The sequence below is a fragment of the Panthera uncia genome, chromosome D2 (genome assembly GCF_023721935.1).
Source record: "Panthera uncia isolate 11264 chromosome D2, Puncia_PCG_1.0, whole genome shotgun sequence".
Lineage (NCBI taxonomy): Eukaryota > Metazoa > Chordata > Mammalia > Carnivora > Felidae > Panthera > Panthera uncia.
In genome coordinates, this window is record NC_064818.1 from 78,021,081 (window position 1) to 78,035,388 (window position 14,308).

Below are 14,308 nucleotides of genomic sequence, written 5' to 3' on the forward strand. Positions count from 1 at the left end.
AAAGTTGAAATTACTCCTTGATCATAAGCTGCAGAGTGGGTATGGTGTTGTCAGGCATGAAAACATTAATCTGGTTATCTCCATCAGAACTCTTGGGCGAGCAGGTGCGTTGTCGGTGAGCAGTAATATTTTGAAAGGAGTTTCATGAGGGGTAGGCATTAATAGCGGGCTTAAAATATTTAGTAAAGTGTATTGTAAATGGACGTACTGTTATCCAGGCTTTGTTGTTCTTTTTATAGAGCAAGAGTGTATTTAGCACAGTTTTAAGGGCCTTAGGATTTTTGGAACGGTCAGTGAGCATTGGCTTCAACTTAAAGTCACCAGCGGCATTAGCCCCCTTAACAAGAGAATCAGCCTGTGTTTTGAAGCCAGGCACTGACTTCTCCTCTCTAGCTATACCAGTCCTAGATGGCATCTTCTTCCAGTAGAATGCGGTTTCATCTGCATTGAAAATTTGTTTAGTGTAGCCACCTTCGTGATTTTGGCTAGGTTCTCTGGAAAACATGCCATAGCTTCTGTATCACTTGCTGATTCGCTTTGCACTTTGATGTCTGGAGATCGCTTCTTTCCTTAAACCTCGTGAACCAACCTCTGCTAGTTACAGATTTTTCTTTGCTACTTTCCTCACTTCTCTGAGCCTTCATCGAACTGAAGAGCATTAGGGCCTTGCTCTGGGAGCGATGTTGATACACCTAGTGAATAAGTGGGCTATTTTCCAGTCTGTTGTTTACACAGTGACCCAGTAGTGAGTTCTATACATTAACGTAAAATGGTAGTGTCTTTGATTATATCCACAATCTCAGATGATTCCGAATGTTCTATTTCTTTTTGAACTCCGTCAGTCAGTAGTAGACATTTGAAATGAATTGATCTCATTATTAGTGTTTAAAGTTCTGGTGAGAACATGTTACGTGATGTCTGCTGGTAGAGCGTAGGCATTTTTGATGTGAAAATAAATGGCAAACTGGGGAAAATTAATAAAATTGTTCGCCTCTTTACATGAATTGCTTAAAGACTACATTAAATGATTGGCACATTAAACGTACTGCTTACAGAAGGCTAATTGTTTACTGTCTTGCCGTTTTAGGTTTTACACACGTTGGAAAGATTGGGAATCGTGGTATTCTCAGAGCTTTGGTTTACATTTCTCCTTGAGGGAAGAACAGTGGCAAGAAGACTGGGCATTCATACTGTCTCTTGCCAGCCAGGTGAGAATGCCGCGAGGCGTGTTGCGTGTTCTTCAGTCCCTTGATGTGCACGCGGAAGCCAGATTGCAGGTGGCTTGGGAGGAGCAGAAGAGTGCTTGGCTTGGCTTGGCAGCGGGTGCCTTGGTTTCTGGTCGCGTTTCGCAGTTCCATTGAGTGACAAGACGAAAGTTGACCTGTGATGATCGTAAGGGCTTACGTAACCTTTTCAGATTGCTCTTCATATATGTCGTCTGCTTAGAAAGGTGGCATTGGGCCCGTTTCATCTACCTACTAATTCTGTGTCCGAGGGGGCACTTAACGAAGATCACTGTGCGGGCGGCGGGCACTCCGGTCCCGGTGCTCTGCTGTCGGGCCCACGGGGGGAGGTGCCATGGCCAACAGGTGGAGCTATTTGTAATTAACTTGGGAATGAACTTTTATAAAAAACGAATTGTGCATGGTCGTTCCTGTCAGGTTCTGGCTTTCAAGCTAGTTTTATTCCACGAAGCATGTTCAGTATAGCGAACTGGAACATTCAGAAACACACAGGAGACCATTCCTTTTCTTTGCAGAGAGCACTGTGGTTTATTTGAACCCTGTGAACGAAGTACCTTCTGTCACAGTGGCTGTTTTACAGCTGTGACGTGTACTTTCTGAAAACGTGTTGTCCCATTTGTTGTCAGAGGGGCGGTGGGCCCGTGTAGTCGTCTTGAATTAGGCGGTGCTGCCGTTTAAGGTTGCCAGAAATAGCAGCTCCTCTTTTTACTTGGGGAGGACCTCGTCGTGGGTGCGGGTTTCGCAGGGACCTTCCCCAGCGGGCGGTCACCGTGCACCGGGCGTCCCTCGCTGTCTGCGCCTTTTGTTCCTGTGATCAGTATTCACCCCGGTCTGTTGGCTTCTTGAGTTTGGATAGTGAAAGACACCTGTATACGTACGCTTCGCAGATCTCCTTTATGATTGCATTGGAAGAATTTGCAGAATTTTATGCTCACTTAGCTTGACGGTGTTCTTTAAAAGAAAAAAACGGATCTAGCGCATGGACGGGGAGGAGCTCTGTGCTCTGCACATCGGTTTTCCTGGGTGGCAGTGAACGTTTTAAAGAGAAATTACTTTTTTATTTTACCCCGCACAGCCTGGAGCAAGCTTGGAACAGACGCACATTTTTGTACTTGCACATATTCTTAGACGACCAATTATAGTTTATGGAGTGAAATATTATAAAAGTTTCCGGGGAGAAACTTTAGGATATACTCGGTTTCAAGGTAAGCCCTTACTCAAGTGTATTTTGTATTTCTGAAGTCTCCTTCTGTAGGATACGTTTTGCAGCCCAGTCCCGATGACCCTATTGTGCTGGTCTTTCTTCCCTCCAGGTGTTTATTTGCCTTTGTTGTGGGAACAGAGTTTTTGCTGGAAAAGTCCGATCGCTCTGGGCTATACAAGGGGCCACTTCTCTGCTTTGGTTGCCATGGAAAATGATGGCTACGGCAACCGAGGTGCTGGTGCTAACCTGAACACGGACGACGACGTCACTGTCACGTTCTTGCCTCTGGTGGACAGCGAGAGGAAGTTACTGCACGTGCACTTTCTTTCTGCTCAGGAGGTGAGAGCGCGTCGCTCCCATTGGCTCCTCCAGTGTCTGTGCCACAGCCCGGCCCGGGACACCTCTCCGGTGGGGTGTTCCCCGTGCTGCCAGCAGAAGCTTCGGATTCGGTCGTAGTTAGTGTCCCTTTGTGTAAATACAGGTCAGCCAGACTCTGAAGTTTACCTTTTTTCAGCTGTGGGGTGGGTTGTGTCACGTGGAGATTTCAGCGGTGACGCGAAGACAAAAGTCCCCCGCACCCTCCCTCTCAGGTAGCAAGGAGCGCTGAGGGCAAAAGTAGAAAGACGGGGGGAGGGGACAACGGGGGACTTGGGCCTGGTGATTTAAATCGGGTGGTAACCAGGGGCCCCTGGGTGGCTCAGTCGGTTGAGCGTCCGACTTCGGCTCATGTCAAGATCTCACGGCTCGTGAGTTCGAGCCCCGCCATCAGGCTCTGTGCTGATAGCTTGGAGCCTGGAGCCTCCTTCCGATTCTGTCTCCCTCTCTCTTGAATAAATGAATAAATAGAGAGAGAGAGAAAGAAAGAAAAGAAAGAAAGAAAGAGAAAGAAAAGAAAGAAAGAAAAGAAAAGAAAGAGAAAGAAAACAAACATTTTTAATCGGGTGGTAACCAAAGGCATCTGAGGAGGAGGTGACCCTGCCCCGAGACCCGGAAGAGGAGTCTTGCAGGATACGGAGGATGAGGGTGGTAGGTAGAGGGGGTACCACAAAGCCCGGCAGTGAGGGGTCGAAGGGCTAAGGGATGGCAAGGGGCTCGCTCAGCAGCAGCCTTTTAAAGCCTTGGCTTTGACTCTGCAAGCTGGGAAGCCAACAACCAGCTTGCCCAGTAGAGGAACACCAGCTGCTCAGTGTGGAGATGAGATGCCTGGGCAGCGGGGGGAGCGGGAGCCCAGGTCGGAGGGTGGGGAGGGGAGGGAGGTGGAGACCTAGGCAGGGGTGATGGCGAGGATGCGCAGAAAGAACGCTCTCAGAAAACGCACATTCTTACAAAAATTATTGGTCTTTTATTTAATGTACTAGTCATTATTATAAAACTGTTATAATCACATTAAGAAAAAAATTAATAGACCATAATTTTTATAACTTCATTCTGTAAATACTGAATAAACTTACCTTGTCATGTGTTTGAAGCTGAGACTTTGTTTTTCTAGCCTTTTCTTTGCCATGATAGGTTTATTAGGTTAACATTTGGTTTTTCCTGTTCTGGCAAACAAATTAACCTATTACTAGATGGTTCTTCCCCTCGAGGTCTTTTTCTGCCAATTTTCCTACTGAATTTTTTTTTTAATGTTTATTTTTGAGAGAGAGAGAGAGAATGAATGAATGAATGAATGAATGAAAGAGTGAGCAGGGGAGGGGCAGAGAGAGAGGGAGACACAGAATCCGAAGCAGGCTCCAGGCTCCGAGCCAACGGCACAGAGGCCGATGCGGGGCTCGAACTCACGAACTGTGAGATCATGACCTGAGCCAAAGCCCTGACGCTCAACCCACCGAGCCACCCAGGTGCCCCCGCCACTGATGTTTTTCTGTTTAACCGTAGGAAACTGGGTTTTAATCGTAAAATTGACAAGAGGCTGAAACCATGTGAAGTTTGTTGCTTCGACCCTTTCATCAGTAATCCTACCAGCTATGTTTCCATGCGTTTTTCCCAGCAGGCCTCTGATCTGTGATCCTGTCTTCCCTCTTCACATCCCTCCAAAAGCTAGGTAACGAGGAGCAGCAGGAGAAGCTACTCCGGGAGTGGCTGGACTGCTGTGTGACCGAGGGCGGCGTGCTGGTGGCCCTGCAAAAGAGCTCTCGGCGGCGCAACCACCCGCTGGTCACGCACATGGTGGAGAAGTGGCTCGACCGCTACAGACAGATCCGGCCTCGTACCTCCCTGTCCGACGGAGAGGAAGACGACGACGATGAAGATGAATGAAAACAAGACCCGAGAGCAGAAGACCAGGGTCTCGGCTCTGCGGCGACCCCAGAGCCAGTGTGGTGCGCGCCCCCGGCGGCGTGGGGGGCGCCGAGGGACCCAGATGTGGCTGGACCCGCCGGGAGGGGTGTCTCTTGTCCACACCCGGTGGAGACGACGGATCTGCTGCGTGAGGAGACGGAGACCTTTGTCTGGACGACAGTTTGTAAAAAAGAAAAAAAAACCCTAACTTTATGAAGACAGAACTTTTCCCCTTTCAAATTGTAAATCTGTCTATAAATGTAACGCATGTGGTTGTGTAAGAAGTTGTGTCATAGGACAAGTTGTACCAGCCTCTTCATGTTATCGAGATGTTTTTTTCAGCACGGGCACCTCCAAAAGCACACGGCAGACGACTCTCTGTTCCTCCGAGATCTTCTTTCTTAAGTAGAACCCGACATTCTACTTCGACCTTAAAAGGTCCACTTTACGTTGAGTCTCACTAGAGCTCATCAGAGATCTGGAAGCTTTTTGTACAGATTATCCACAGCCACACGTAAAAATAAAAACAAGCTTTTATTTTATTAATAATTTAGTTCCTGTTGTGCCCCATAAAATGAAACCAAATCTTGAAGGAACAAACTGCGAGGAAGGAAAGTAAGGATTGAGGGAACCTCATGCAGACGTCATTCCCTTGTTTTGGAAAGGGTTTGGGTTTCTATTATTTTGTCCTTTTTAAAAGCTCCTGATAGGCCCCTTTTCGGTATTCGGGCATTTATTCGTTTGGAGAAGTGCCCTTAAAATGAGGGTTCTTCCACCAGAGTCCACACGGCAGTGTCCTCGGGAACAGTTCCTCCCTGGATGTCAGGGAAGCGCTCGGGGCGCAGGCCCACGCGTGACTACGTCAGTTGTGTGCAGTTCGCTCGCTTGGCGCAGTTGACAACGTTCTCCCAAATTGCCACGCGGAGGCTCTTTGGGACGCTTCCTTTTATCCTCAGCTCTGCTTTTGGCCAACTGTGTCAGGGAGGCAGGCCTTTGCTTGGGCTAATTGGGAATCAGTTAAGCATAGAATAAAGACTTAAAAACGCAGTAAGGTGGTAGACGCGTTGTATAATGAATTTCTCAGAGCAGTCTGAGAATTTGTGCATGTTGGTTGATTGTGGCCATTCTTATTCAAAAGTTCAAACTATAATCTTAGATAGAAATTTTTTTATAAGAAGTAGTATTTGACCACTTCAGGTATATGTTCAATACTGGGTAAAAATTTCAGACCTATCTCAGGAGCACAAAGACTTCGTGTCCTGATAAGCACTTTGTAGACTATTGACGTGGCAAAGGAATTTGGAAAGACCCCCCCGCACACGCTTCCTTCCCTTTGATGAAAAGGCCGCGAGAAACCTTTAAATACTTGTTTTCTTCTCAGTTCTGTTTAGATGGTGTTTGAAATGTGCACAGCCTCTAATTTGACGCTGGAATACTAAAAATAGAAAAACACCCAGGAGATGTCCTTTTAGTTCTTTCTCCTCTCAGAAATGTCCACTGAAAGATACTCCCGGAACGAAGGATCGCTTTTGCTGTATGCTCAAACTTGCAGGAAACTCTTGCAATTTGATTCCGTATAAATGAAATGTGATGTAATGATGGTAAATGTTACTGTTCCAGGTGGGTATGTTTTCCTACAGATTGATTGTGGTTTACTTTCATTTTGGTCAGTAATTTTTTAGAAGGCTGTCCGACTACTTAGCATAGCATCTCTGTAAACGTTTCTCCATACGTAGGAATAACTCTTCAGTGGGCACAGATCCTGTTCTAGTTGCTGGTAAGCACACTGCCCTCCCAACTGAAGAAGCCAAAGAGAAATGCTTGAGAGAGAAGCATCTAGTCACTATGGTCTACACTGCAGTCAGTGCTGTCCAGAAAGCATAGGCTCAGTATTTAGCCTGTGTGTGGTGGTCTGCTGAGTGGTTTCCCCTGAGGTGCCTCTTTATTTATTTATTTATGATCAGTGATCCCGACCACACCTAGTTTAACAGGTACAGCGTTCTTCCCTGTGGGAAAGGTAGAGGATTGCATGTCCTAGGCTCCAGGCAGGGACAGGGCTTTAAATGGTTTTCGCAGCAGATTGGCTGGAAGAGGCCAGAATGTTGGTGAGTCAATGCTAGGTTCAGCTCTGGAGCGATTGAATAGCCATGGCTGTCATTCCCAAGATGAGAGTACGCGGTCCTTTCTCGAAGGTCACGTCTTGGTGGACTCTAGACAGCAATACCAGAACTGTATGGAATTAACTTTATGGTTTGTTTTTTTAGGGAGAATACAGTGTGGTGGTTTCTGTTCTAATTAAACAAAACCTAGGTGCACCACGGACTGGAACCGGCCTTTTTGTTTCCGACTCTAGGCTCACCGTGTCCCAGACTCCGTCTGTGTTAAGGGAGCACCGCTCTCTTTAGGCAGGCGGGGAATCTCGTGTGCACGTGTCACGCCCTCGTTGCCAACATCCTGGTTATGACGAGGATGTTCAGCTCCCATTGGGTTTCCTGGGGGGGGGGGGGGGGGGTGAGTAACCACGTGCTCCTGCCTGTCCAGAGGGGGCTGTTTCGATGTGATTTTTCTGGGAGGGCTGAGGTGGGACCACCACCTTCACCCGAGGGAGGGAGGTTGATGCTCTGAAGACGCCCTTTTCTTAATGGGAAGGGAGCGAGAGGGAGTTTGGTGCCTGGAATTGGACGGGACTGGTTGACTGGTAGCTGCACGGGCCACGAGTACAAAGGGGTTTAATGCTAGTCGAGAAGGAGAATCCTTTACATCTAAGTTCTTAACCGACGGAAATGCCTGATGTTACCATTTTGCAACATTGCTTTGTAAATATCACTTAAAAGAATTCTGAGATTCACTTCCCTTCCTGCATTAATGCTTGAGCCAGGTAATTTTGCTTTTGGGCAAATTAAAAGCCGAACTCTCTAACTTGACCCATTTTGTTTCTTGAATCGACCTAGTTCCATCCGAAGGATGGCATCATCTGATAGCGATGGGCCTCGTAACGTGAGGTTTTGACTTTTCCCGGGTGATCATCAGCATTCTTGAGTCTGGTTATGAATAGGTAGACAAGGAAACTGCTCATCTTTGAACCCTGCCTGAAGTAACGGGAATCGGAAACTGGCTGATCGAAAATGTATTTGCTTTTAAAACATCTCAAGTGGAGAACTTTTTACGTGGGTGAGATGTACTTGAATTTCAGAAATTAACAAATTTTTATTACTTTTTATTGAAAACTGCACTGAACGCTATATGTCCACCTTTACAATAAACAAATACAGGAACGGTGACTCACACGAAAACAAAACAGTTCTGATAGCCATTATTTTTCTGTTTGGGACAGTTTTAAAGGTTTTTTTTTTTTTTTTCTTTTTGTCACAAAAACAGGAATGTACCTATACAAAGGCTCAAAATAGGCCATCTTTTAAACAAAAAGGCGATGATTCACAAAAGACTATGAATATAACATGTAACTAGTTGATACAAATCTAATAGGATTTGTTAAAATCAGTCACATCTAATAACACACCTGAAGTGTTCTTGTATAAAATATCACGTGAAGAAAAGAAGACTTTATCAATGTCTAAAAAAGTGGGTTTGTTCATAGACAATCTGACAAGTTACCATAAAAAGTGTTTCCTGAGACATAAGGAAATGCAACATTATTTTTCTTGAACTCTTTTAGCTCAAGACTTTCCACTCAATAAAATAGCTGAGGATCTGAAACTGAGAAAATATATTTGAGTACAAACAGCTTGTGAAACTTAATACTTTTTCTTTTTTTCTCTTTCTTTTTTTTTTTTTTTTTTTTTGCATCATCAGAGGGTATTACTGACTTCACAACCAACTCGCCCGCTCAGTATGCAGTTCAGATGGGAGAGAGGCTTCTGTACAGGAGGCTGTATGGTCCTCGATCCTATGCTTGCGGTTGTGTGACACAGGCCAACAGTCTCCTCCCCATCTTGTAGTAATTGAATCTTCCTATTAGCAAAAAGAGGTCACCAGCCCCCACGGACCGAAGGGACTAGAGTCACAGGAGGGGGATTTCCTCTTAGCATTTTTTATTTTGACGTTTGGAACTTCAGATGCAACATTCTAGAGCAAGGTGTTGAGGACCTGCTGTGCCCAAGGGGCTGATAAAGGAAAAAGATCTATTTATTCTTTGTGATTTGATGCACAGATGAAGAACGTAACACACAATAACAGAAGTTGGTCGTTAATAAATCACGTCCTAGTCTTTTCAGCGCTTCCGTAACCAGACGACAGCTTCTGCTTCCCCGCGTCTCGGCGTCTAGCTCGTATGTAACACTGCGACATCAGTGAGGCGTGTGTCCGGAATCGGTTAAAAAGACGGTCAGATTCCTTTTCCTTAGTTCATCTATTTGTCACTGTCTCTTGGTCCCAGGTTTATCTGAAGGATGACCGTTCGTCATTCTCTGCTATTGCTCATTGGGGTGCTCTCTATTGTCCCCGTGTTTTGTAGGCTGGTTGGGAGAGGGAGCTTGGGAAGGGTGTGCCACGGTGGGGAGATTGTGAGTCACCGGGATGCCTCCGGGGATGATCCCTTCCATGGCCGCAGGAAGTCCTCCGGGAGCCACGCCCACGATGCCTGGCGGGTATCTGAGGAGCACACACAGAAAGGGCCAGTGAGTCCCGGGCTGGAAGTGGCCAAGCGCTTGGCTCTGCCTGCTTTGGGTTGGTTTTTTAGGAGTTACTTTGTCACCCCTCACCCCCAACGCAAGGAGACCTCTATGTGAAAAATCTAAAGCGCGGACGTTTAATTCGCAATAAAGTCTGTTTAGTTCAATCTGGAAGTTTCCGGTCACACAACAGGACCAGCCCGTACTACATTTGGGAAATACTCTGCACAAAAAAGACATATCGATGCTTTTAATGACTTCCCAACAGGCCGTATGAAGTCCTCTTTGATAGTTAAGTGTGGCCTCCTAGGCGAGCTAGCTCCGTGCTGTCGTGGCCTGGACACAGCGGCAGGGGGAGAGGGGAGCTGGTGATGGGGCCATCTGATGTCGCGGGCACACAGGTCGCTGTGTGTGCAGGGACACGTGGCATTAAGCCGCCTACAGAACATACGGTTCTTAGGCAAATGTGAGTCAGTGTATTTAAACATCCCTAGGATGAAACATACTTCCTCCTCCTCAAAGGTATCAAGCCCTTTACTCCTGGCTCCCCTCCTGTAGCCTGTCACAACTGTTCAGCGCTCAAAAATCCCGGACTCGGGTGAATCGGATCCTGTGAGCGACAGCCCCTCAAGCAGAAGTATTCCGAGGGGCCACGGGGTCTTGGTCTGTCAAAAGTAAGAATTAACGCTGTGGCCTCTAAAGGACAACAGTGCGGAGCGGGAACCAGGGTCCGGCACTGATGGGGAAGCCAGGAGACCGTGAAGAAAGCAGCATAACTTCCCCCGAGTCCGGGCCTGCATGTGTGGGTCCCGCTACACGAGCTGTGTTTCTGTGTCCCCGGCCCCGGTGGTTAGAGCGGTGGTTTGCAACAGGGGATGTTAGGCAACAGCTAGAGCCATTTCCGGTTATTCCGGTTGGAAGCTCGAGGCACTGGTGGAGGGCAGGGCCTCTGCTGCACACCCCACGATGCACGGGACAGGTTCCCAGGAGAGAATGATCTGGCCTGGTATGTGGATATTGCCAGGGATGGGGCAACTGTGCGTTCCAGTAAGCAAGACAAAGACTCCCTTCTGGAGTGCTCAAGGCTGCGGCTCCTTTATGAAGCAGGAACAGTGATTCTGTGAGCCCAGCACGGCGGGGAAAAAGAGAGCCAGGGGAAATGACCACCAGTGAAATTCTGCTCCCTTCTAAGGGGCCGTGGCTCGTGTCCCCGGAGCAGATGCCCCTGCACTGCCTCCATCACACATGCCCCGGGCCAAGCTTTCTCGTCACTGAGAACCCGTGTGTTGCGGGCACTCTCCCCAGTCGAAAGCACCAGGCTCTGGGCCAGAGGATTCAAACCAGAAAGAGTCACCAACATGCCCTTTCACTTGAAAATCTTTCCAGTACCTTTTCACCTAGAAGCCCTCTGGTTTTGCAGTGGCCTGGAATGCAGTGGGGGTTCTTGCAGTGATCAGACCCACTCCTGCTCCCTTTATAAATAGGAGCCCGGACTCGAGGCTGCATCCGAGAGTTGTGTTTGCTCCATAGAAATTGGGCATCGGGACGAAGGACTGTAGAGATCATGCCGGGAGCACTCAGGTCGGGTAGCTGATGCCACTCTCCTCCCATCTCCCCTGAGCGGCACTCCAGCCTCGGCCAGTGCCATCCCGCTCCTCACCTGTATGTGGCGCCGTTGAGCTCCGGATGAATGGCTTGCTGATCTATTACTGACCAGGGAGCTGTTGTGACAAAGAATTCCTTGTTCACACAGTTTCTTAAGCTTTCGGGGATGCGACCTGGAACACGATGATTAAAATGAATCCTATGTGTTTTTAAATTTTTTTTTTTTTTTTTTTAATGTTTGTTTATTTTTGAGAGAGACAGAGACAGAATGCGAGTGGGTTGGGGCAGAGAGAGAGGGAGGCACAGAACCCGAATCAGGCTCCAGGCTCCGAGCTGTCAGCACAGAGCCCGACGCGGGGCTCGAACCCACGAACCATGAGATCATGACCTGAGCCGAAGTTGGGTGCCCAACCGACTGAGCCACTCAGGCGTCCCAGAATCCTATGTGTTTTGTAAGGAGTGAGTTAAATATTCTACTTCGTAGCTGGTACTGGTGAGAACCACCAACTGACGGTAGTCTGACTGTAAAGTCTCTTTATAATAAGAGGGCTGACCCTTCAATTTTCAGAAAATGTGCCGTGTTCCAGGGCCCACACACCAAACTCTTCACCCCAGACCTCAGCCAGAGCACAAAGGAGCTCGGGGTCCCTCCACAGTTCGCATGCTTACGATGGCCAATGAGAGAGGAAATCGGTTTTGTCTGAAATTCAGTTCAGGGCTCGAATAAACTGTGTCAATTCGTTCAAAATGGAATCAACTTGATCCCTAAACTCTCTCTGCCCGTCACAAGCCTCCGTCACCCCTCCCGTGTGTGTGTGTGTGTGTGTGTGTGTGTGTGTGTTACCGGTACCAGGAGCACCTGAACCGCGGGGGGCTCACGCCAGGCGCCGGCTGCAAGGGGTGCAGAGGGAGGGCTCACCTGTGATGGCCCGGCGGATCTCGGTGGCGGCTGCCTCCCGCATCTCTAGTGAGGCTTGCTCACTATACCAAGCTGTGTGGGGCGTACAAATGAGATTCGGTGCATCTTTCAAGGGACCCTGAGCAAAGCTGGGCAAATGTACAAAAACGCAGCAAATGAGAAAACGTGCATATCAACCCCTATCCTATTCGTCAGAAGGGAGCTCCCGCCCGGGTGGAGGATGGGCTCTTTGGCTTGTGTAGAGGAACGTTGGGTAGTATGTCTCCTAAAGGCTGGGAGTTTAAGAACATACCAAGACTCTTACAAGGGGTGTCAGGAGTAATCAGGGACTCAGAACGGAGGAGGAACCATCTACGCAGGACTGGCCAGCCGGTCTCTAAGAATCAATGGCCCAGGGGACAGAGGAAGCCTCGGCCGACCAACACACCATTCTTCTTCCTTTCAGGCGCCTTCTGCCTCCCCCCGGGGGCCCCCTGGCCCTCCCACGCTCGCTTCAAGTACAGCGTAGCCCTCAGGACAGAGGCCGGAGAATGTGTCTCCTTTCCTGCCCAAGGAGCTGCTTCTCTGGGAAAGTGCCCCAAGTTCACGGTGGGGGCGGGGGCAGCCAGGTATAGAAGTGGGCCCTGGGAGTTCCTGGCGTGAGGCCGGGAGCCGGGGTAACACGCGTGCCAGCAGCCCGCCAGGCTCACCTGAAAGGCTCCGATTCGTGCACGTCGAGGGCTGCCCCTCGTATCCTGCCTTCCTTGAGGGCTTGCGCTAAGGCCTTCTCGTCCACCAGCCCGCCGCGGGCCGCGTTCACTAGGAAAGCTCCTTGCCTCATCTGTGGGAGGAAGGAAGAGCCGTTAGATGCCACCGCGCCGGAAGGCACCTGTACTGCGGTTTCGAGACGCCAGCCGCGGCCCAGAGGAGTCCTGTCCACCTGGCTACTGAACGCGTGTGCAGCACTTGGGAGGAAGGCAGTGTGGTGTCTCGGCGACAGCTGGAGGCAGCTGGGTCAGTTTCTGCCGATCCTGAGAGAGGGCCGGAGGGCAGGCCGGTTGGAGCTGTGACCTGTCACCTGCCTGTCGCTGCCTGGAGGCCAAACCTCATTAAGGCAGGTCCCTGCTGGGTAGCTCCTGCCAGTCCCAGCTCCACCTGGCCCATCCTGCCGAGGGGCCTCACCTGGCTTCTCATTCACGTCTTAGGGGACTGTCTTCCTTTTTTGCCAGTGTGTCCGCGGACCGTTTCCCGTCCCCCTTTTGGTTCTGATGGACGTTTCCGGGGGCTGAGGGGACCTAGGTCCCGTTACCTGCTTTATAGTAAAGTCATTGATGAGGTGGTGGTTATGTTCGTTGAGATTACAGTGCAAGGAGACACAGTCGCTCTGGTACAGTAAGTCCTGCAGGGTGTAGACCCTCTGTACGCCCAGGGACCGCTCTATCCCATCCTGCAAGTAGGGGTCATAAAATAGGACGCTGAATCCGAAGGCCTTGGCTCGAACAGCAACCGCCTGCCCCGTGCGACCTGTGCAGAGAGAGAGAGTCCGGGTGAGCGAGTGCACGGCGCTCCGGGTGCCAGGCCTTGCGTGGGCCCCGGCGTCGCTGCCTCCGCTATTTCTGGGGGCCGGAGCCGGCACCTGGACCCAGCCCTGTGCCCAAAGCTTGGGGACGCTGCAGGCTTGCGCTGCTTAGCTTAGTGGGGCTGCAGGGGGTGGCCAGCTTCCTGGGTGAAGAGGAAAGGGCTTATGGCTTGTACTGGCATCCTTTTTTTTTTTTTAACTTCCTGTTACGTGCATTTTAAACCCAGAAAGAGTGTTCTAGTGAACTCCACCTACCCCAGCCATCAACGATATCCTCACGGTCACGAATCACCCCTCCCCTCTGTTTCCGTGGGCACAGCAGGCTTCCTAACCCGGGCTTGCTTTCTCTAGACATCGAGGGCAGGAGCCGGGAACGTCCTCTTGCCAATTAGCACTGGGTTTGCTCCCGGAAGGGGCAAAGCGATCAACGCGAACCAGGGGAGAGCGGCCTGGACACAAACTGGCGAGGGGAACCGCTTTGACGGGCGGTGGGGGGTGGAGGCACGTCCCCGTCGGGCTAATTCTCAGGTGTGCGGGGGTGCCCCGACCCGCGGGGGAGGCCCCACGCCCCTCTCTAAGCAGGTCAGAACCCCGTACCACCTACCGGGACACGGAGGCCTCCCTGACTCCCACGTGGCAGTCATTGGCACAAACCCCCCGAACCCCAGGGGCGGCGAGCGAATCCTGCTTCCCGGAGCGGTTTTCAGCTTGAAAACGCAGTGGTGTGAGTGATGCTTGCACGGACTCGGGCGGGAAGTGTGCACAGTCCATCTTTATCTAAAACCACTGCTCAACTGTGCGGGGGAGGGGGGAGGGGGGAGGGGGGGAGGGAGGGACAAGGAAGGTGTCCCTTTCCAAACGAGGAAG

At 50.0% G+C, this 14,308-nt stretch overlaps 2 protein-coding genes across 9 annotated transcripts in view; one reads left to right on the forward strand and one right to left on the reverse strand.

The window, feature by feature from the left end:
* ZRANB1 (zinc finger RANBP2-type containing 1) overlaps positions 1 to 7,652 on the forward strand; it is a 67,488-nt gene extending 59,836 nt beyond the window's left edge. For 3 of the 5 annotated variants that reach the window (XM_049646604.1, XM_049646603.1, XM_049646607.1), the window contains 4 exons: positions 1,088 to 1,208; positions 2,320 to 2,449; positions 2,558 to 2,787; positions 4,489 to 7,652. In XM_049646604.1, the coding sequence (XP_049502561.1) occupies positions 1,088 to 1,208; positions 2,320 to 2,449; positions 2,558 to 2,787; positions 4,489 to 4,707 (700 nt within the window). In that variant the 3' untranslated portion in view covers positions 4,708 to 7,652. Of the gene's footprint in view, positions 1 to 1,087; positions 1,209 to 2,319; positions 2,450 to 2,557; positions 2,788 to 4,326 lie in introns of all 5 variants that reach the window. The other 2 variants (XM_049646605.1, XM_049646606.1) reach the window with 2 other exon arrangements.
* Positions 7,653 to 8,490: 838 nt separating this feature from the next.
* The window catches only part of CTBP2 (C-terminal binding protein 2), a 159,719-nt gene continuing 153,901 nt past the window's right edge, over positions 8,491 to 14,308 (reverse strand). For all 4 annotated transcript variants that reach the window (XM_049646613.1, XM_049646612.1, XM_049646611.1 and 1 more), the window contains 5 exons: positions 13,172 to 13,386; positions 12,573 to 12,703; positions 11,884 to 12,011; positions 11,020 to 11,137; positions 8,491 to 9,339 (listed from right to left, as the gene is read on the reverse strand). In XM_049646613.1, the coding sequence (XP_049502570.1) occupies positions 9,159 to 9,339; positions 11,020 to 11,137; positions 11,884 to 12,011; positions 12,573 to 12,703; positions 13,172 to 13,386 (773 nt within the window). In that variant the 3' untranslated portion in view covers positions 8,491 to 9,158. The remainder of the gene's footprint in view (positions 9,340 to 11,019; positions 11,138 to 11,883; positions 12,012 to 12,572; positions 12,704 to 13,171; positions 13,387 to 14,308) is intronic.